This window comes from Labeo rohita, chromosome 16 (assembly GCF_022985175.1).
Source record: "Labeo rohita strain BAU-BD-2019 chromosome 16, IGBB_LRoh.1.0, whole genome shotgun sequence".
Taxonomy (NCBI): domain Eukaryota; kingdom Metazoa; phylum Chordata; class Actinopteri; order Cypriniformes; family Cyprinidae; genus Labeo; species Labeo rohita.
Window position 1 is genome coordinate 16,467,805 of NC_066884.1, and position 22,609 is coordinate 16,490,413.

The 22,609-nt window shown below is 34.5% G+C and overlaps 1 protein-coding gene across 1 annotated transcript in view; it reads right to left on the reverse strand.

The window, feature by feature from the left end:
- The window catches only part of npr1b (natriuretic peptide receptor 1b), a 45,931-nt gene that overhangs the window by 12,812 nt on the left and 10,510 nt on the right, over nt 1–22,609 (reverse strand). The window contains exons 3-12 of the mRNA XM_051131548.1: nt 17,689–17,876; nt 14,414–14,527; nt 12,765–12,900; nt 4,142–4,236; nt 2,568–2,703; nt 2,404–2,488; nt 2,201–2,321; nt 1,976–2,050; nt 775–852; nt 421–525 (exon numbers count right to left, since the gene is read on the reverse strand). Of these exons, the coding sequence (XP_050987505.1) occupies nt 421–525; nt 775–852; nt 1,976–2,050; nt 2,201–2,321; nt 2,404–2,488; nt 2,568–2,703; nt 4,142–4,236; nt 12,765–12,900; nt 14,414–14,527; nt 17,689–17,876 (1,133 nt within the window). The remainder of the gene's footprint in view (nt 1–420; nt 526–774; nt 853–1,975; nt 2,051–2,200; nt 2,322–2,403; nt 2,489–2,567; nt 2,704–4,141; nt 4,237–12,764; nt 12,901–14,413; nt 14,528–17,688; nt 17,877–22,609) is intronic.

Below are 22,609 nucleotides of genomic sequence, written 5' to 3' on the forward strand. Positions count from 1 at the left end.
TAGATGTGGTAATGAGCAAAATGCAGTCATTTCTAAAGGAATCCTCACGATTGGGAATTACATATGGGGGTGAAAGATTCCCCCATGCAGATTTCACAACAGGTTCAAGATGACCAAAAGTAAATTATTTGGTTTGACAGTGACTTCTGTGTGAGCTGTGTGTACATCACACTACTGACAACTGAAAATGAACCTTTTTAGACTGTGAAATTTCACTAATGTAACTAAACCTTTAGACTGGTAACAGTTCCACCTTCAGGACATTTCCACATTGTTTCATTCATAATTCAGCCAACCTGAGATCTTCCACAGCTACTAGGTACATGCACATGTTCACCTTGATCAAAAGGACAGTTTTAGAATAACGGTTAAGTTTAAGGTTGGGGGAGAGATAACATCATGAATCATGAGTGTCTGTACCTGTAGGCTGCCTCGAGGGCAGTATTCTGTGACGATGCAGATGTTGGGAGGATCAATGCAGGCGCCAATAAAACGGGTCAAATGCTCGTTCTGTACATCTCTCATCTAAAGAACAAACACTCACTATTATTTTTTGAATTCACAGTATATCCTTACAAATATTTTAAAACACTACTACTATACTGAAAAAGACTGGTGTAGAAACAGTTCTTCTCACTCAGAAATTGCTATTAAATATCACAATTAATAAAAACTAAAATAGCATTTTCTATTTTCTGTTTTGCTTGTAATGATTCTAATTGAATTTGCAGAATAATTATTCAATACAGCAAAATAACAGCATGACACACTCACATGCTTCAGTTCAAACAACACTTTCCTCGTTAACTCCATACGTTTTCTGTTGATGTATTTAATGGCCACAATGTTTCCCTGGGAGAGAAAACAAGCACACATACACACATTGGGTCTCATGTTTTATAAGAACAGACGTAATGGTTTTTATACTGTACGAACTGTATTTTTAATCCCCTTACCCTAAACCTACCACTCACGAAAAAAAAAAAACTTTCTGATAGATTTTCAAGAACATTCAGTATGATTATTAGCTTGTTTCCTCATGGGGACCAAAAAATGTCCCCACAAGGACAAGTATATTGCTATTTTAGTGGGACATTTTGTCCCCATAACGTAGCGTATACCTGAACCACACACACAAATGCTATCTTTGCAATTATATTTGCAATTTCTACATGCATATAAACGATTACACTTTACAACAATGTTTGTTATCATCATTAATTAAAGCTTTAGGTGAGACAATAAAAAATACTGTTAAAGGGGACATCAGATGCCCATTTTCCATAAAATGGTATGATTCTTTAGGGTCTTTATGAAATATCTGTAACATACATTAGTTAAAATTTCTCAGTGGTCATGTAAAACAACACTCTTTTGACCTTGTCAAAAACAGCTCTGTCCAAAAAGACCCGTTTTAGTGCATGTCTCTTTAAATGATAATGAGCTATTGTTTACCCCACCTCTTTCTTTCATTTTTTGTGTATTTGGTGGCACATTACCATCAAAAACTGTCAGGAGAAAATGAAGACTCTTATGTTCACTTGTAAATCTAACGGCGCATGACGTCAAACTGCTCTGAAAATCAAAACAGCTTCATAATTAAGACTGTTCCGGTTTTTGCGGGATAAACAAAAGAAAAAAGAAGTGAATGGGTTTTTATCATTGTAGGGTGGTACGTCGACACACAGCTAATACATTTATATGCGAATTTTGCATCCGATGTCCCCTTTGAAGAATCAGGTTATGTTAATTACTATTTACACTAATACATTTTTAAAATTTCAACTTTAACATTATTGAACGTATCATGAACTAACTGCCAATGAACATTTTTCAATTATTATTAATAAATAAATACACTCTTTAAATAATGTTGTTCATCGTTAGTTCAGAATACCAACAATATTAATAAACTGAAACTTACTGTAAAAGGTTACAATGTAAACATTTACACCAGAGCTTGTCAGAATGATACCTTAAAGTAGCCAGTCTTTGCAAACACCTGGAAATTACCATCAGCTGTCAGCAGTGATCCATAGTTTGAACCTCTCTGTAAAGAATGAGAGAAATAAAGTGATTCAGTGATGATAATTAAATAAAAAAAAAAATAAAGTTAGTATTTAATTGAAAACCAAAGAGCTAGAGAAAGCATTTAAATATGTGTGTGCATTATGTAGTATGTACTATATCTATGTTTTACTAGAGAGAGTGTGAGTTTGCTGCCGGTGCTCCTCATGGCCTTTTCCAGATTGCTCATCTGAATGTCCTCCCAAGCGATCCTCCATAACTGAGCGACCAACTCCTTCTCCAGTTTCAGCTTTCTGTTTGTGTACATACAGTATGTGTTTTAGATGCAGCTGTACATTACTGGTCAGATATCAGAATCATCTAGCTAGCGCTCACCTGTATATAAACACAGTCACAGTGAAGATGATGACGAGGATGAGGAAAAGCACAATAGAAATCATCTGGTGCATTGCGATAGTTCCTAAAAGAAAAAAGGGAATTGGACAGATAGTGAGAGGCGAGTAAGCAGCTGGACTGCAGAAATAGTGTACAATACCCACGTGCACGACAGGCAGGGTTGTCGTTCTTAAAGCCGCAGAGGGGCACATCCCAGGGAATGTTGCCACCTGGCCACTGAATGGCCATCCCTGGAAGAATCTTCATTTGCTTCTGAGTGCCATTATACACCGCCACGATCTGCAGCACAACATGCAAGCAAAAAAAGACTCTATAATAAAATCTACATGTAAATAAAACAACACTGTTTGATGTGAGACTTGTTGCAGTATCTTCAAGACTATTAATTTGAAGGACATTTATAGTACTGCTCAAAATATTAGGGAACTGAAATAAAATAAATCAAATATGCCAAATAAAACATCTATATTGTTGCAAAAAAAAAAAGAAAAAAGGAAATGCTTTTAGTGGCACTGAAGATTGAAGTAATGGTTGCTAAAAAAATAATATTTGCCATCACAAGAATAAATGATATATTTAAAGTGCATAATTACATTTTAAATCTAATAAAATAAAACATTTTAAAAAATTCACAATATTTATGGGAGGTTTTTTGCCTTTATTATAATAGGACAGATCATAGCTGACAGGAAGCGAAGTGGGAGAGAGAGAAGGGGGCGGGATCGGGAAAGGTCCTTGAGCCGAGATTCGAACTCGGGAAGCCTGTAGCGCAACAGCACTGCATGTCGGCGCGCTGCCCACAGGGCTATCAGTGCTGACACAATACTATGTTTTAACTATTTTTTCAGACACATTACATAAGGAATATATATTTAAAAAAAAAAATTAAAAAAATTGCTTGCATAAAATAATTCTTCCATCAAAATACACAGCTAATTTTCAGTGCCCATCAATGGTGAAAGTTTTTGTGTGTGTGTGTCCAGATGTTGCAGTTACGCCATCTACCAGCGGGGACTAACTGAACCTTGACCCCTTGACGTCAACACGTGTGAATAAAAATCTGCGTGTAATGCGATTTCTTTACACTCAAAGCAAAAGTGAGATAATGGCGGCAGGAATTTAAGAAAAAAAAAATGACAAGGACAAGCTTCATTCAGAGAGCAGATCTTTAATATCTATTCATCATCTATCCTGTACCCGCTCACACACACAAACAAAAAACATTCCCTAACTGAATATGTATCCTATAATTAACACCCTACAGCCTGGCCTCCCAATTACCAATCAAGTGTCTTTCAGAAAGCATATTTTGTGTGTTTGTGTGAGGGGGCTTGGGTTTTTTAATGTATTCCACCAAGCTTCCACTTAGTTTTCAGATTCAGGTGTTAAATTTTAATTCATTAGCCAGTAACAAAGGCAAAACTGTTTGGATGGCACACACACATAACTGCTGCAAGAAAAATGAGACTGCATTTCATCTGTGTATTACTGACGAACAGAAGCATCATTGCTATTCAAAGTAAGGTGGCACAAAGTGTTTGTCTAAATGCATGAATAAAAATAAATTAAGAATAATAATGAATATTTTTTAAATAAAAATACGGTGCCCCAGTGGTTAATTAAAAATGCAAATTACCCCTACTAAAATACTTAATTTAAGAATAACAATAACAAAATGACAAAACTGTGAGACAAAGTATATATGATTATCACTGACCTGAAAGTTGCCGCTGTTCATGTCAGTCATGTCCCACAGGGCGAAATCAGTCTCTCTGTCTCCATTCTCATCAATCTGCACAAGACCAGTGACACCTGGGAAAACCAAGTGACAAACTATGTGTTATAGAGCTCAATTGCAACAAAATCACACCAGAACACCAAAAAAAAAACAAAAAAAACATTAGTTTAGATTAAGTGTAAACTTGGATCTACTCAAAGTTCATGACCAGTCATAATTTACATCTTTACCAAATTAAGAGGGATCATACAAAATGCATGTTATTTTTTATTTAGTACTGACCTGAATAAGATATTTCACATAAAAGATGTTTACATATAGTCCACAAGAAAAAAATAATAATTGAATTTATAAAAATTACCCCATTCAAAAGTTTACATACACTTGATTCTTAATACTGTGATAATACTGTGACTTGATTCTTAATACAATACTTTTGGTTTTTCAGCATTTTTGCATTTTATTTCAATGCTTTTCGACAATGACTGTATTATTTTGAGATCCATCTTTTTACATTATCTGTAAATTGTTGTTCTGGAAGTAGACTTCTTTAATGAAATCTTTAACAGTAATATGTATGGTGCCATTAATAATTATTCATTAATTATCCACCCCTATGCAGTAATATGATATATTTCAATAATGCTCATCCCTCTAAAACAGAGAAAACATATTTCACAAACATCTACATGTCTCTCTTTTGAAGTGTTTAGTGTATAATGAGTTGTAGGGCTTATTATAGAACAATTCTTAACCCCACTTCAATATATATCTTTTTTTATATTAAACAGAAGATAGATATAGAGAACGACATAGGGCGAGCAAATTGTCACAATTTTCATTTTTGGTTTGATCATCTCAGTACGTGAGCTATAATTCTACACAGACATTAACATCACACACAAGCCACTTTGTCACATTATAAGTAATCAAAATGATTACAATCACACATAATAAATCAATGCACACACAGCGAATGTGTATACAAGTGTTCAATCAAATCTGATTGAGTCTTTTGAAAAGCTTCCGGTTGTGCCCATCTGCCAATGAGGGTCAGGTGCGAGCTGTAATTTCCTGTGGAGGCCACTCACCTCTTTAAATGGGCTACAGATAGAGGCCGAGTCCAGCTCGGAGGAAACACAGAGTGACATTTAGACTGATATGAAAAGCTTAAGCTTTATCAGACTGGAAATGTCAAAGCCATTGGAGAGAGAGGGAGAAAGGAAGAGAGAGATGTCCTCACATCGGTTGATGATAAGGATAGCTTTAATAAGCCCATATGAGTTATAAAAGGAATGGACGCACACATAGACAGTTAGTGAACCATGACCGCCCATCTTGTGCAAACTGTATTCAATGTGAAGAATGGTTGGACAAAGGGAAATATCTCTGAACATTGACACTTAACATCTCCAGCCAACATTTTCTCAGAAGGCATGCATACAGGATATTAAATTCAGCTCATACATTTTACATTACACACAGAAACACTGCAAAGAACACGGATAGACAGAGAGAGTGTGTTTGCACCATGTAATCAAAGGAACGTAATGAGTGTAAGTGTAATGTTAGTTTGAGTCATCAGAACTGAAGGCAGGTCATTTATTGTAGTGTTATGACTACCTCAGCTGGAAGTACAGGAAACCACTTAAGCACAGCATACCAGGATGAAAACGTAAATGGCAGATTGATGCTGAAAGCAGAAAACAAGACTCTAAAAAACATTTGAATAAAGTAAGCGAGAACATTCCCATCTCCTATAATGTTGATGTCTGTGTTTATGCCTTGTATATACACTAGCAGTCAAAAGTTTTTTAACAGTTCTAATGTTTGTTTTTTTTTAAAGAATTCTCTTCTGCTCACCAATCCTGCATTTAATTTTATCCAAAATACAGCAGAAGCTGCAAAATTGTGAAATATTTTTACTATATAAAATAACTGCTTTCTATTTGAATACATTTTAAAATGTAATTTATTCCTGTGATTAAAGCTACATTTTCAGCATTACTACTCTAGCCTTCAGTGTCACATGATCCATCAGAAATCATACTAATATGCTGATTTGCTGTTCAAGCAACATTTATTATTATAATTGTTGTTATCAATATTTAAAACATCTGAGTACATTTTTTCAGGATTCTTTGATGAATAGAAAGATCCAACGATCAGCATTTATCTGAAAGAAAAAGCTTTTGTAACATTATACATTATACCATTCAAAAGCTTGGAGTGAGTAATTTACTTATTTATTTTAGAAAAGAAATTATTCTATTTTAGATAAATGCCGTTCTGATGAACTTCCTATTCAAAGAAACCTGAAAAAAGCTCAGCTGTTTTCAACATAAGAATAATAATAATAATAATAAATGGTTTTTTGAGCATAAAATCAGAATATCAGAATGATTTCTGAAGGATCATGTGACTGGAGTAATGATGCAAAAAAAAATTTGCTTTGAAATAACAGGAATAAATTAAATTTTAAAATATATTAAAATAAAAAACTGTTATTTTAAATAGAAAAAAATATTTCAAAATTTTACAGTTTTCGCTGTATTTTGGATCAAATAAATGCAGGCATCAGAAATCTTATTGTTCAAAAACTTTTGACAAGTAGTGTAATCAAGGTTTTGTATAAATTGTGAGAATGACTTATGATAGAACTGGAAGCATCAGTGAACACACTGAAAATCTAACCAATTAACCAATCAGTAATATTTTGCATCTTGTAACAGAATTTTTCAGCAAAAGTGTATTTTTTTTAAAATCTTTTTGAGGTTATTTTAAAAGCATAAACTTTTTTTAATTTTTTGCTTTTCCTAGTTATTTTTAATAGTCTGTGGTAATTTTTTTTTTTTTTTAAGTACAAAGTCTCTCAATCATAAAAGGTTCATGCAAGAATTAGAATGGAATATAAATGTGTCACAGTATTTCACATCAACTACTGATTTATCATAATATTACAAAACTAAATGTATAGTACTTTAACAACACATAGTTATTAGTTTTAACCTGTGTTACATTACGATCACAGGTTAAAAATAAGAATAAAAAATAGCAAAACAAGAAAAGAGATTCAGTTCTAACAAACCATTAAAGGTGCATGAAATGACCTGGAAGATATTACTGATTTGACCCACTGAGTCAGTCCCTTCCTAAATCAGCTGTGCAAACTGACTCAATATAACTGAACTATGCACTCAATCAATAGAACTGAAAAGGATTTCATTATCTTTACAATAAAGAGAATGAATGGTTTCAGAAGTCAACTAAAGAATGTCTACTTCTTTCAAATGTCATATAAAAGGCAGAACAAGAATGTAGAACATTCTGTGCTTCCAATCTATTCAACAACGTTAAACCGCCGTAAAACCCTTTTGCGCCCAAGTTTGTAAGTGCAGTCTTCAGCAGACAGGATTACGAGATATAACTGTACTAGCTGGATAAGGAGTAGCTTAGTATTTTCAATATTTGGGGCAGCTGCTGTTACAGATGTCTGAATGAGCTCCTTCATTTTACAGAAATCTAATTGCAATCAGCAGGCAAAAAAGTCATTCTAATAAATATGAATGTCACATCCTGCACAGAACAGCTCTTCTGCAAGAGATGTTTTGCTCTTACAGCACGAATAAGAATGTCTAAGTAAAATTAGTTTTTTACTAGTAACGTGAAGGAAAAAAAAAAAATCTCTCCAACCATATCAGTCTCATTGTGAGGAAAATAACATTGAAAACAGATTAAAAATAACCTCAAAAAACATTCACCAATTAGCAATTACGAATGCATCGTTTTAGTCAGAGATGTGGCTGATGTGGTTTACTAATTTTTTAGACTGTAAACTCCGGAGTAAGGCAAAATTGCATGATAATTCACTCACCACCATGTCATCCAAGATGTTCATGTCTTTCTTTCTTCAGTCGAAAAGAAATTAAGGTTTTTGAGCAAAACAAAAGGATTTTTCTCCATAAAGTGGACTAAAATGGTGCCCAATGGGTTAAAGGGTTCAACCCAGTCCAAACTGCAAGTTCAGTGGAGCTTTAAAGGGCTCTACACAATCCCAACCGAGGAATGAGGGTCTTATCTAACGAAACAATCTGTCATTTTTAAAAAAAAAATTGATATACTTTAACCACAAATGCTCATCTTGCACTAGCTCTGAGTGGTGCATCTTCACACATCACATTGGAAAAGTCACGCACAGTTAGTTCTTCATCTGTGTACTCTGGTTCAAAAAGGTAGGGGTGAAAAACATCTAATTTTCTCTTCCAACTTCCAAAAAGGTATTTTTATTTTTTTTTAAATAACTTATTTCACTAGAAAAGACTCTGAAACTGCAGTTTGGACCTTCAACCTGTCCTGATATGGACAAAAATCCTGAAATGCTTTCCTCAAAAACCTTCATTTCTTTTTACCTGAAGAAAGAAAGACATGAACATCATGGATGATTTAGGGGTGAGTAAATTATTATGACATTTTTATTCTGGAGGTGAAGTAATCCAAGATATGTCAAGATGTGTCACTCATCAATGAGGCAGATAGGCCTATATTACCCTTACGTGTCTCTCTGAAATACTCAATTCTGATTGGTCAATGGCACACATGATCAAAAAGTGCTGCAGAGAAACAGCTACACTGATTGAGCAGTGTGGTTAAAACAGGTTCATTTACTCTTTTTAGGCCAGCTGTCCATGTACTGCATAGTATTTTTTTCTGTTTGTGTTTTACCAGTCTGATTATTTATGCATACAGTAAATAAATAAAATGATCCAGATGCTACTGAGTTTTAATTAATCATTTAATTATTTCCATCATTTTTACAAACAGATTGACTGTAACGCTCCTCAAATTGACTCTAACTTCTTTCTTATATATTTTAGAAAGGAACGAGATTTTATATGAACAGCTACAGGGTTACCAAATCTGAGAAGGCAGCATTATAGATCACTGAAATCTGTTCACACACAAGGGATTTCTGAGAAACACTGTTAAAAAGTGGATTGGACCACAGGAGGACAAGAGCAGGAAAACCTGGTGTGCATGAATGAGTCTGGCTCATGTGGTGGTCTATCACTTTCAGACCAGTAGCTCTGGTCAAACGTTTCCAGAAACACACCTAGCTCTGTGTGGGTGGGCAAACCAACCATATGTAAGCTGTCTATTTGAAGCAGATCCCATGGCAACAGGACACCTGTGGATTTTAGAATAATGTGAGGGAAGTCAAATATTGTAGATTGGGATCATATATATGGTGATAGGAGGAATGCATGAGTGTATGGTTGGATGATAATAGGAGAATTAAGTTTATCTTGTAAAATAAAAATAATAAAAATTAAAAAAGGCAGAGCTATTTGCACTAAGAGTAAATAGCAACAGAGGCTTTTTACACTAAGTGTAAACAGCAATCAGATGCTATTTACACAAAGTGAAAATAGCATATTTTCTTAGCGATAGATGCTATTAGATGCTATTATTATATAGATGCAATAGATTCTATTTACACTAAGTGAAAATAGCAGTATTTTTTATGCTATTTACACATAGACTATTTACACTCTTAAAATAGGATTTTCTGTTTATGTTGACAGGCAAGGTGCTGTATGAAGGATGCGATATGACAAGGAACAATGGACACTACATGACTAATGAAAACCTTAACAATTGTGAAAAAGAGACCTTGGGGCTCCATGTCCTTTAGACACTTCATTGCCATTCATAGAGAAACAGCTCAAGAAGAGAGAATGAGTTATGAGAAGAAGGGAAGGGGAAGGGGAAGGAACAGGTGGAAGGACAGAGTTACAACAAATGCAGGAATGAAAGGCATAATATGGAGAGAGAGAGGGAGAGAGAGAGAGAGAGAGAGAGAGAGAGAGAGAGACAGAACGTCCCTACTGAGTTACTAGGAAGGCACAAAGCTGCCAAAAGTCATACAAACTATGAATTAAAGAACGAATAAGTAAATACAGGAACAAATGAGACTGAGTAAAGTCTCATGAGAGAGAACCTACACTTACAAAAGAACATATGAAGGCAACCGTTTCTACAATAAATCAATGCTAAGGCATAGTCAGCTTGCAGTATAAAGCTGTAGGATTTCACATGATGGTTTGGCACGAACCATTTGGCATATTAGGGTTGTAATTAGCCTCATTAATATGTATTTTGGCTAGAAGTGTGTCTGTGTGGGTGTCTGCGCACATATGCGACCACTTTCCTTGTTCTGAACCTTATAGAAATCAAATCATAATTCTGGAAAGCGCATCACCAGCTGTTTGTAGAGGGCCTGCAATGCCAGACTTTTTGCTGCAGGGCATATTATTACATATTCTGTTTAATTGATAGAAACCAAACTGGACCTGGCACAGACACAGGCCTGTTTCTCTTTCTCTTAATGATTAATTAAATTGCGATGTACACAAGACCTAAAGGGTAAGGGTTTTTAAGTGCCTCCCAGAAAATATATATATTTTTTCTATTCCTATTTTATATTATATTCCTATTATATTTTTTTCTGTTCCTATTATAATTACAAACAAGTATAAGTAAGGAATATCTAAAAATAATTAAAACATATTTGAAAGAAACTAATAAAAATTAGCATGCAACATAAAAAAAACATGTTAAAAAAAAAAAAAAAAACATCAGCACAATTTTACCCATGGAAACACTCATGAAATCATTTTGCGTTTCCACATTGACATTTTTTTCTTTTATATCACTGAGCTGAACACACAAAATATTACTAACAGACAAAAAAAAATCTTAACCAACCTTAACCGAACCCACACGTAATACCTGACCACAGTGGGAAGATAAAAAGAAGCTTTTTTTGATAAATTGAGCATTTATCTTCTTTTACAGCCCCTGACCCTCAACCAGGAACATTAACATAACTCTTTTCTCAGAAATCCCTATTGACCAGAGTATTAGACCAGAGAGACATTTGTGCAGGATGTGATCTCTACAGAAGACAGCAGAAAAGGCCACAAATGACAGCCATGGATAAGTCCCATGTTGCTTTTGAGAGCTTCTTAAATCTTATTAAAATGAATCAGCCTAACATAACACATTATCAGCACTGGGATTAAAGGGGTCATCGGATGCTAAGTTCACTTTTACATGTTGTTTGAACATTAATGTGTGTTGTCAGTGTATGTACAAATCTACCCTATAATGACAAAAATCCATGCAGTGGTTTTTAATTAATCTGTAAAAATAATATTCCCTTTTTCAAATTGAGCCATTCTCAGATGACGTCACACCGACAGAGGCCGCTCCCACGATAGTTGATTGACATGAGCGTCTTACCTCAGATCAGCTGTAACAGTCTGCACTCTTTGCTTCAATGCCAGAGCAGGGATGTAAGATACACAAAAATATCTCAGATTGAGCGTGTTGTGTTGCGGGATGTAATAATGAACACAGTGGTCATCATTCACTCCCAACATCTGAGCCGCTGAATTACAGTAGATGTAGCAGCAACTTTACATGGCCGCTCAATCTAATGCTAACCTTGAAAAATGTGCGCTATTGAAGTGTGCGGAGTGTGGAAGCTGAATAGCAGCGCGTTCACTGCATGACAGATGGAGCCGCCGGTGCGGTCACTTGCTTTTAAAATGTCATTTTTGGTCATACAGATAAAAATAATACATCTTTAGAATCTGTAAAGACTCTACATGTACTTGTGTGCACTCACAGTAACAACAAAATGTTGCGCTTTTGTAAACTCTGTGTATACTTTCTTTACAGACATGAAAAATATATCTATAGAGAGTGAAATGTATACTTTTAGATGAACCCATTTAAAAATATTCTCAGGTGCGGAGATGATGAGTCACTGTCGCTGACTTCATCTCTTAAGCCAAAAACAAAGAAAGCACTAGTTTATCAATAAATAATTAAAACATTATGCAGTCTCCTTGGTGTTTTTCTCTGACACATTCATAATCATTACTTCTGCCAGTGTGCTGTGGCATGTTTTATGTGCACTTGAGCGCTTATTAGGCTATGTACTGTAGGCAATTAAAGGCTCATTATTGTGTTTTAAATTGTTTATTAAAAAATGTGTGATTACTCGATTAATGCTTAAAATGAACGACTACTAGTTGACCAGAAAAATCTTTAGTTAAGGGCAGCCATAATTCAAATACCTGGCTTTTGTTTGCTGTAGCAGTTTGCAATGCACTTCAGAAACCCTCCACCTTCCCCAGCTCCACCTGTATAGATCTGCTACAGGATGATCATGTATGCTATGGGGGTTATTCATAAATCTTATATGTACCACTGCAGCTGACGTTACAGCAGCTCGAGCGCAGAGAAAATGGAGGAAAATTATGTCACATTGCTTACAGAATCAAAACAGCATGCCTAGTGAAACTGATTCAACGGAGATTAAAAAAGAAGGAGTGGGTGACTTTTTATCATTGTAGGGTGGTTGTGTTCACACACTGCCAACACATATTTATGTCCAAACACCATGTAAAAGTGGATTTTGCATCATTTATTTATTAATTTAATTTACTTGCTTTCTATGAAAGACAAATCCTTAGCTCAGGTTATGGATTTTAGGTTTCAGCTCAAAAATAAAGTAGTTTCAGGTTGTGCTCACCATAATGGGTCCGGTTCCACATTCTCTTTGTGACAGACTCTCCTGAAGGTCGACCATGTCCTTCTGCAAGACTTTCATTTAGAGCATTGCAGTACAACATCAGCCCATCATAGAAACCACCTGAGATGATGTTCATCTGAAAGAATCAAACACACAAGTGAATACAAAGATGAACAAATTTATAATCATCACTATGAGGCTCCTCATAGATTCCTATACGTTCCTAATCAGCATTACAAATCAGTGTTCAACATCCAAAATCCATCATGCGCCTACTGATGGACATTTTAGGTGATTTTCTCCATACAAATTGTACTTAGAACATCTTATTACTCTGATTTTCTGAATATACCTGACCTGATCTGAAACCTTAATCAAACATTTGTCATAAATGAAAAATGAAAGTCAGACTGCGTGAGGCACTGGGTAAAGTGCTTCATCTCTTAATCTTTTGTCTCAACCCATTCTGACCATTTTACCCCCGCAGAGATTCATTTACATGCAAATGAACAGAACTGGGGAGTTGGACTTGACCAGTCTTAAAAAGTAAGTCAGCCAAATTTTTCTTTATTTTTAATGTTTTATATTCAGTTACACAGCCACTGATCCAAAAAAAAGACTGATTACTCTTTTTTCCTTAAGACGCTGTCTTAACATAGAGGCTAAGTTTATGCAACTGGCCCCTGATGAGGGACTTGCTTTTTTTTAAGGCACAGCCACTGAAAAAGTGTTTTTCCTTTTCATATTTCACTTCACTCGCCCCCTGTCACTTTCAAAATGTGAACTGGGACCCAGAAAAACACTTAAAGATGATCTCAGACTCAGGCCTCTCAATCAGAATCTACACTGAGGGGAAAATCCAAAAAGCCTCAGACAAATTAAGACAGACGTGTTCGTATAGCTTGTTCATTTGGTAGAGAACAGTGATAAACATACAGAGTTCCTCTCAGAAGCAAATCCGATGTCAAACACCCCATGAAATGGCTCAACAAGCCCTGTTTTATCCGTGTCAGAGTGTTTTTATGTGTGAAATAAAGACTGAGATCCCGAACTAAACTAAATTACCTGTCTACATGCATATTACATCTGCCCTACTTGCTTAAATTCAATAAGCAGGGCAAACATTACCAGACAAATGCATCATACAAATACAATGTATACATACATTTTCTATACAATAAAATACATTAACTTTAGTCTACTGATGAATGCTGTGAAGCTTTAAGTTGTTTGATCAGAAATTTGCATGTGTACACCACATTAATTTCATATTCTGGGCTTCACAAATACATGGAGATATATAACTACGTTCAACATTTACCGACGCAGCACGATTTTTCGAAGAAAGAGAGCAAAAGGGCATTGTAGCCTGTTTCTTTGTGCATTATTAAGTGAATAGAGGCTATTACAGAAAGAGCTGTAAACATACATAATGCATTTTGACTAGAAAAAAAACATTAATTTAATCACTGTGTGTCCCTTTAAGCTTCTTTATGGGTGAACCCTGGCTGTAATGGAGGCATATAGAGTTTCTAACAAGATAGAAATAAATAGTAATTGCAATGGAAGATAAAAAAGATGGAGAGCACAGCAGAATCTTGGTAGAAAGGCATAAAAGTGATAAATCACTTCAAAATGATCTCTCTTACCAAAGAATCCTCCACTGTGAAGTTGAACATCCGTTTGGCATCCGCTTTTAGATCATTGACAAATTCCTTGTACTCCTGATTCTGCGGCTCTAGGTAGGTCAGAATCTTCACACTCTGAAATATACAAAATATAAACAATTTGTCCTAAGAGGAAACTGTTCTCTGTTTTCTATTTTTTTATTATTGCAGACTTCAGTGTCGTAAGATCCTTCAGAAATCATTCTAAGATGCTAATTTGGTGCTCAAGAAACATTTGATTTTCAGCAGTGCTGAAAACACTTATGCTACTTAATATTTTCGTATAAACCATTTTTTTTTTCAGAACTATTTTTTATGACTAAACATTTCAACAGAACAGCATTTACTTAAAATTGAATTGAATTCTTAAACTTTAATTTCAACTTCTGTACCTGTCACTTCTGATCAATTTAAATCACCCTTGTGGCCCTTACTGGCCCTTCAACTTTTGATTGGTAGTTTATATTGTAAAACACATCAAAAATTTTCTTAAATATAAATAAAGCATGGAAATTTAGTTTCTAATGGCCATCTTGTTGGGCAGTTCTGAGTTTTAAGTGTGGAAAACGCAACAGACTCCTGCAATCTGATATACAATATCATTCAAAAGTTTGGGATCAGTAAGATATTTAATGTGTTTAAAGAAGTCTTTTCTGCTCATTAAGGCTGTGTTTGTTTGATTAAAAATACAGAAAAAACAGTAATATTGTGAAACATTATTGCAATTTAAAAGTGGTGTTCTATTTTAATATAATTTAAAACAGAATTTGTTCCTGTGATGCAAAGCTGCAAAGTTTTCAACATCATTACTCTAGTCTTTAGTGATCCTTCAAAAATCATTTTAATATGCTGATTTTTTTATCAAAGTGCGCATGTACCATTGTGCTTTTTTTAAGGATCCTTTGATGAATAAAATGTTAAAAGGAACAGCATTTCTTTAAAACAGAAATCTTTTGTAACAATATACACTACCGTTCAAAGTTTGGTGTCAGTTAATTTTTCATTTTTTTCTTTGCTTAAAAGAAATTAATACTTTCATTCAGCAAGGATGTGTTTTGTTCTTCAAAGAATCCTGAAAAAAAAAACTATCACAGGTTCCAAAAAAAATAATTAAGCAGCACAGCTGTTTCCAAAATTAAATCATGATTTCTGATCATGTGACACTGAAGACTGGATTAATAGCTGATGAAAATTAAGCTTTGCATCACAGAAATACGTTTTATTTTAAAGTTTATTAAAAAAAAAAAAACTGTTACTTTAAATGGCAATCATATTTCATAATATCACTTTTTTCTGTATTTTTGATCAAATAAATGGAACTTTGATGAGCACAAGAGAGTTCTTTAAAAACATGAGAAATCTTACTGATCCCAAACTTTTGAACAGCAGTGTACTTTCCATCTGACACCTGAATCAGCTCTTTAAAACACTAAAAAATTGTGCTTGACTACATTGCATTCGGATACATGCGTAGTTAGCATCATCTTCATTATTTGATAAATACCTGCTGACACGATCACATTCACAGATAAATCGCAAATAAGATGAACTGCTAATATTCACAAAATCCTAAAAACCCAACAAACATTTAACACCTTTTCCTGACAGACTTAAGTATTTCTCTTATAATTCCCAACTTAAATATAAATAGTAAAATTAACAATAAGCACAATTATTCAACATCGTCTGTCTGCATGTGCAAACAAAATCTTTAATCTACCAAAGCTAAGCTCCAATGAGCGTCAGCATGTCCTGTATCTAACTGTGCGTGGGTTCATCAGTGGGTACTGAGTGTTGGACTTTTTCCTCACAGTCTGGAGAGAAACTCTTCCGCTCTCCAAACAGGCTGCTGTTATCACAGTAGGAGCTGGTGACTGCAGTTCTGTGACACCAACCAAAGCTAGAGTGACCTGCAGAGCATTTGATAAGAATACGGCTCAGATTTTGAGCCCCCTGAGGCATAACAGTGATTGTTTGGCGTTAGAGGGTGTTTAAATGAAGTGCGTTGTTATTATGTCACCAGACACACTAAAAGCAAGGCTTTTGTTAAGGTTTAAAAGACGAGACAGCAATTTGGATGAAAAAGCTTCATAAAGATCCATAACTATCTCTCTCCTCCATCATTATCCTCTTCATCATAATTATTATCATCTTACTTTAAATAATAACATCACTTATATTATTATTTATATTTTGGTAACAACAACAAAACCAAACCTACAGAGAAACTAAGAATGCTAGTGTGTGTGTGTGTGTGTGTATTATGGGATGCTTTACTGTTCAGACCAAGGGCTTACTGGAAAAATTTAATAAGGACAGTTAATAACAACAGCCATCTCCATAAAGTGCAAGACAGACAAACTGACTTACTTCAGTATGACGGCATTTTAGTGCCATGTTTAAAAAAAAGATTAAAGTCGTAATATTTCAAGACTAAAGTCGAAATTACGAGAATAGCTGAAATATTATGAGAATAAAGTCGATATACTACGAAAATAAAGTCGAAATGTTTTGAGAATAAAGTCGAAATTACGAGAATAAAGTCGAAATATTTCGAGAATAAAGCTGAAATACAACAAAAATTAAGGAGAAATATTTCAAGAATAAAATCAAAATGTTTCAAGCATAAAGTCAAAATGATTCAAGAATAAAGTCAAAATGTTTCGAGAATAAAGTCGAAATACTACAAAAATAAAGTCGAAATTACAGGAATAAAGTCGAAATATTACGAGAATAAAGTTGAAATACTACAAAAATAAAGTCGAAATGTTTCGAGAATAAAATCGAAATGTTGAGAATAATGTCGAAATTATGAGAATAAAGTCTAAATATTTTGAGAATAAAGTTGAAATACTACAAAAACAAAGTCGAAACGTTTCGAGAATAAAATCGAAATGTTGAGAATAATGTCGAAATTACGAGAATAAAGTCTAAATATTTTGAGAATAAAGTCGAAATGTTCCGAGAATAAAATTGAAATGTTTCAAGAATAAAGTCGAAATGTTTCGAGAATAAAATTGAAATGTTTCGAGAATAAAGTCAAAATTACAAGAATAAAGTCGAAATATTACGAGAATAAATTGGAAATACTACAAAAATAAAGTCGAAATGTTTCAAAAATAAAATCGAAATGTTTCGAGAATAATTAAATATTTATTGCATTTATATTGTATTGTATATTTTTACTGGAAACAAAACAAAAACCTTATTGCTACTTGTCCATCATTCCCTCATGTTTTATAAAAGGCTTTAATCACCTGGAAGGTCTCCTTTGCAAAGACATCATCTGGGTCTCCTCTGGCCCATGGCTGAGAAGGCCTGGACTGCAAACTGCGTCCAAAGATGTCAATGTAGAAGAAGACATATTCCTCCTTAGGGAGACCTGCCTTGTGGAAGTGCACCATCAACTGCCGGAAAACATCCGGAGAACAGCATACAAACACCACTGCAATAAGAAAGAGAAAGAAAACAAGAATATGAGGGAAGACACAAGAAAAATTTTAGTCTCTTTATCATTCATATATGCCTGTCCTTTATGAGACAGAAGCCCAAACATATCATGTTTGTACCCCCATTAGCACTTTTACCAGAAATGACTTGGTAATCAATACCATAATGTCATTACCACAACATAACGTGTCAATTTAACACATCCAGACAGGAATTAGCACGTGTGTGGATTTTTGCTCATGCGTGTAAATGTGTCTGTGCGGTGCAGTAATGCATTTACGGCCCTGAATGTGTCTGGACTATCTGTTCAATGCTTTTAGCTTCACACGTCATACTGTACATGTTTTTCATGATTCACTCACACTGCATAATATAGTTTTTCTAAACAGTATTTTTGTCTTGTTTTCCAAAAAATATCTTAAAAACAAAATATTTGAAAGATAAATTTACATCCGTTTATGCAAAATTGCATGAAATACTACAAACTGTTTTCAGAGAAAATATGTTTAAATTAATTTTTACATTTATTTAGTTAAAATGATTTGTTAGGTTGCGCTAATAGGATTGGTAAAAAAATATATATAGTTTTTTTTTTCCAGAGAATCTTAATCTAATATCATACTCAGTTTTGCTTTTCCAAGTAAAAGTATTTGTTTAAAAGATTTATTGGAAAACCAGACAAATACTGATAAAGAAAAAGATTTTTTGCTGTGTAAACATAACCGGGAAAAACATTCTCATTTTTGTTGAGCTAAACAGGATGTTTCATAAAAATGATAAGGAATAGATTTTATATGAAACGGATGTTAAGCTTCTCCTCAGCATTTCAGATAGCAAAAACATACAGGCGAGAGAAGCAACTACCAGTAAGGAGAAAAAGGGTTCCGGATATGAAAACAAAATGCTTCATTAACTCTGATCAAATGAGTGAAGTGATCATAGAGACAGCGAAAGAAAGCAATACAACTTGACTCCAGACCAGACAGTCATTTGCAGAGTGAGGGTAATTGCAGGAGACCTATACTAACAGACATGCTGTGTGTGTATGTGTGCAAGTGTGTCTGATGCTCAGTGACAAAATGTGATTTCAGTATGCGGATAATAATGAACACAAGCTGAGAAATGCATTTAGAATTTTAGAAGAGTTCTGTAAATGAACATCTATCTATAAGCATCTCTGCCAATATAATGGAATATGAGTGAAGTATAAGGGGAATATCCATCCATCCATCCGAGACTTTAAACAAAAAGACAAGACAACAGAAATGAACATAAGATATAAGTCAAAATGTACATAGAAAACCAAGACAAATGAATAGAAAAACCTAAAACTTTGTGGGAATCTGAAACAACAGTAAACGTCCCCTGAGAGCAAACCTGTGAAGGTCAGAAAGGAGGACATGATCTAGACGGAGACAGACAGGCAGTCAGTCTGTCTTTCTCTCACTCTGTCTTTGCAGATCTGAGTAGCGAGGGAGCTCAATGTCAATGAAAGGCAAAACTTAGGTCCTGCAAATGTGTGCATAATTTGAAATCCGAACCAGTGTGCTAAACAGATATCAACCATCTGAGAGCTTTTTAGTCCTAAACATCTCTACAATTCAGTACATACACGCTTAAAAATAAAGGTGCTTTAAAAGGTTCTTTACAGCGATGCAACAGAAGAACCATTTTTGGTTCCACAAAGAACCAATCAGTCCAAGGTTCTTTAAAAAAAACATTCCTCTCTTATCTTTTTATAATCTGAAGAACCTTTCGCCACAAAGATCCTTTTGTGAAACATTAAGTTCTTCAGATGTTAAAGTTTCTTTATGGAACCATTTAGACAAATGGTTCTTCTATGCCATCGTGAAGCACCTTTATTTTTTAAGAGTGTATGAAATAAACACAAACACTGGCTTCTAACTAAGCTGCTGGACATTTTGAATCAACAACAAACCAGCTACTTGCTGGCCATACCAAATTAAAAGGAAAGTTCACACAAGACAATTCTGTCACCTTTTACTCCACCTCATGTCATTCCAAACCTGTCTGTCCCTTAGGAAAATTAACCATGGTTTTATTATAGTAAAAGTGCAGTAACCATGTTTTTTTTTTTTGGCATGTTGATTAACATTTGTAAAACCACAGTCTTACTACAAATACCATGTTTAAACTATGGTTGGAATACCAAATCCATGGTTAATTTGTAATTATCACAGTTTAAGTACAGTAACCATGGTTTTTTGGTTTTATTTGCAGTACACTCAGAAAATAATTCACTGGATGAACTCAATTTAATTGAGGGCAGAATGTCCATCCAATAAATGTGTGTACCTCATAAAAAACAAATTCATGAAATTAAACGTAATTGAGTTGGGCCAACTCAATTTGATCAAATACAGTTTGTATAATGAAACTGATATGTTAATGAAGTGACTATTTATGCTTGTTGAACTCAAACTAAAACTTTTAACTGGAAAACAAAAAACTAGGCAGAAATCCTTCTACACTCAAAAATGATACATTGGATTTACTTAACTTTAGGCAATAATCAACTTCTCAGGCATTAGCCATAAGATGGCTTTGTTACACCCATGGCATGTCCAAAGTAGTTATTTTATTATTAAAACAACTTTTAATCATGTTAGCAGGTCCTCAACCCAAGCACATGCTCTACACTTCACCACAACGGTAACCCCCCCAAAACACTAACATACCAGAAACTGTTTTAAATACAAACATAAAAGAGCATTAATCATTAACAAGTCTCCCAATTTTATCACCTTAATAAAAAAAAAAAATCATAAAATAACATTTTACTTTAACATTTACTCTCCTTATCCAGCCCTGTGCAAAGCACGATGGGAAGGGGAAATCCACTTTCTAGTTACACAGGTAAAATAATTTATGTACTCTCAACTCAAATGAAAGTAAAGTGATTGTAAAAACTTGTGTTGGATTAACTTAATTTACTTAAGTAAATTGAACAAGCGTGAAATGTTATTTTTGGTCTACTTAATTGAAACAAGTTCTTTCAAAATGAAAATATTGAGGTGAACTAAAATGGGTCATAAAACCCCCCCTGTTTCAGCACTGGTTAGTTTTCACCAGTTTTGAAAAATGCTGCAAAAGTGGGCGTGGTGCGCTGCGGAGCGAAGGGGGAAGAGGGGAGAGAGTCAACTTCAGGTTCAGATGGTTTAGACAGTTTAATTTCGCTCCCATGAAGTTAACAACACAAATAAATGCACAGCCATTTGCACTCTGCAACGAAAACATATATTTGAACGCGCTGTTGCACCTCTATTAACTTTAAGTCTTATTTTGCAGCATTTATAATCCTTTTGATGGGTTGCATCAAGGAGTTGTAAAAACCGCTATTACACTCATGAATTAATCGCGTTTGTGCCGAACTCTTACAAAGCAAACAAAAACAAACACTCTCCTTCGATCCATGAACATTTCTCTCGGTTAATATATGCAATCTCACAGTTTGAAGCATCTGTCACAGCAAATCAACACAAGCTATCGTAAATAATTAGGCAAAGCGTCTTCTCATAGGATAAGAACACGCAGCCTCGTTAATAATAATGAGACACCAGCGCGTCATCGAAGTACTATAGTCCATTGCCACGTCACAAACTGTGACGTCAAAACAATGTAGATTTTAAACCCGGAAGATGAAAATAGAGAAAAAAAGTTCAAAATTAACCATTTTCTCCAACATTTAAAATTAACAGATGTAAACATTGTCATCTATAATCTGCAACACAAACACATCTGCTAAAATCTCAGAAAAAGCAGTCCGGGGTTTCATGACCCTTTAACACAATGCAATTGTTTAAATGGGTAACCTATCACAATGGTGTTACATGAAAATGATTTTTTAAATAAACTGAACAGTGTTGTAGAATAATTTTTTTGAGTGTAAAAACATGGTTAATTTTCATAAGGGGTGAAGCAAATAAAAGTCAATACAATGCAAAGAAGTCTTTTTAACATTCTTCAAAGTATCTTCTACTGTGTCGTGCAGAAGTCATATAGGTTTGGAATAACATGAAGCAACATGATTAAGATGGTTTTTGGAATATGGTTTCTGATTAACAAGCTACTTAAACCAGATAAAATTTCTAAGATGTAGACACCATTTGAATTTTCTGTAGGGTCAGTAACTTAGGTTAAATACAGCATACAACTTAAAGGGATAATTCACTGACCCTGAATAGACAGCTATCCAACTGAAATGTGAATGGCGGTGGAGACTGACATGAAAGAGAAGAAATTACTGAATGAAGTCGTTATTTTTGTTTTCTTTGCGCAACAAAAAAATTCTCATACCTTCATAACATTATAGTTAAACCACTGATGTCACATGGACTATTTTAACAATGTTATTACTACCTTTCTGGGCCCGGGAACGTTTCAGTTGCAGGGTCCGAAAGCTCCCCAGATTTCATTAAAAATATCTTTAACAAAAGTCTTACGTGTTTGCAATGACATGAGGGTGAGTAATTAATGACAGAATTTTCATTTTTGGTTGAACTATCCCATTAAAGTCTGTTTGAAACTGTATGTCACAACATCTTGAATGCTACCCTCTCGCTCCAGCAGAAAAAAACACTTTTGGACAGAGATTTGATCTGAAAAACAGACACAGAGCACTCTGCAGGCTACTGAAGTAACACATAACTGCGAAGTAAAACTGGGAACATACAGGAGGATAAAAAGTCCTACTGTGAGTGAGTCAGA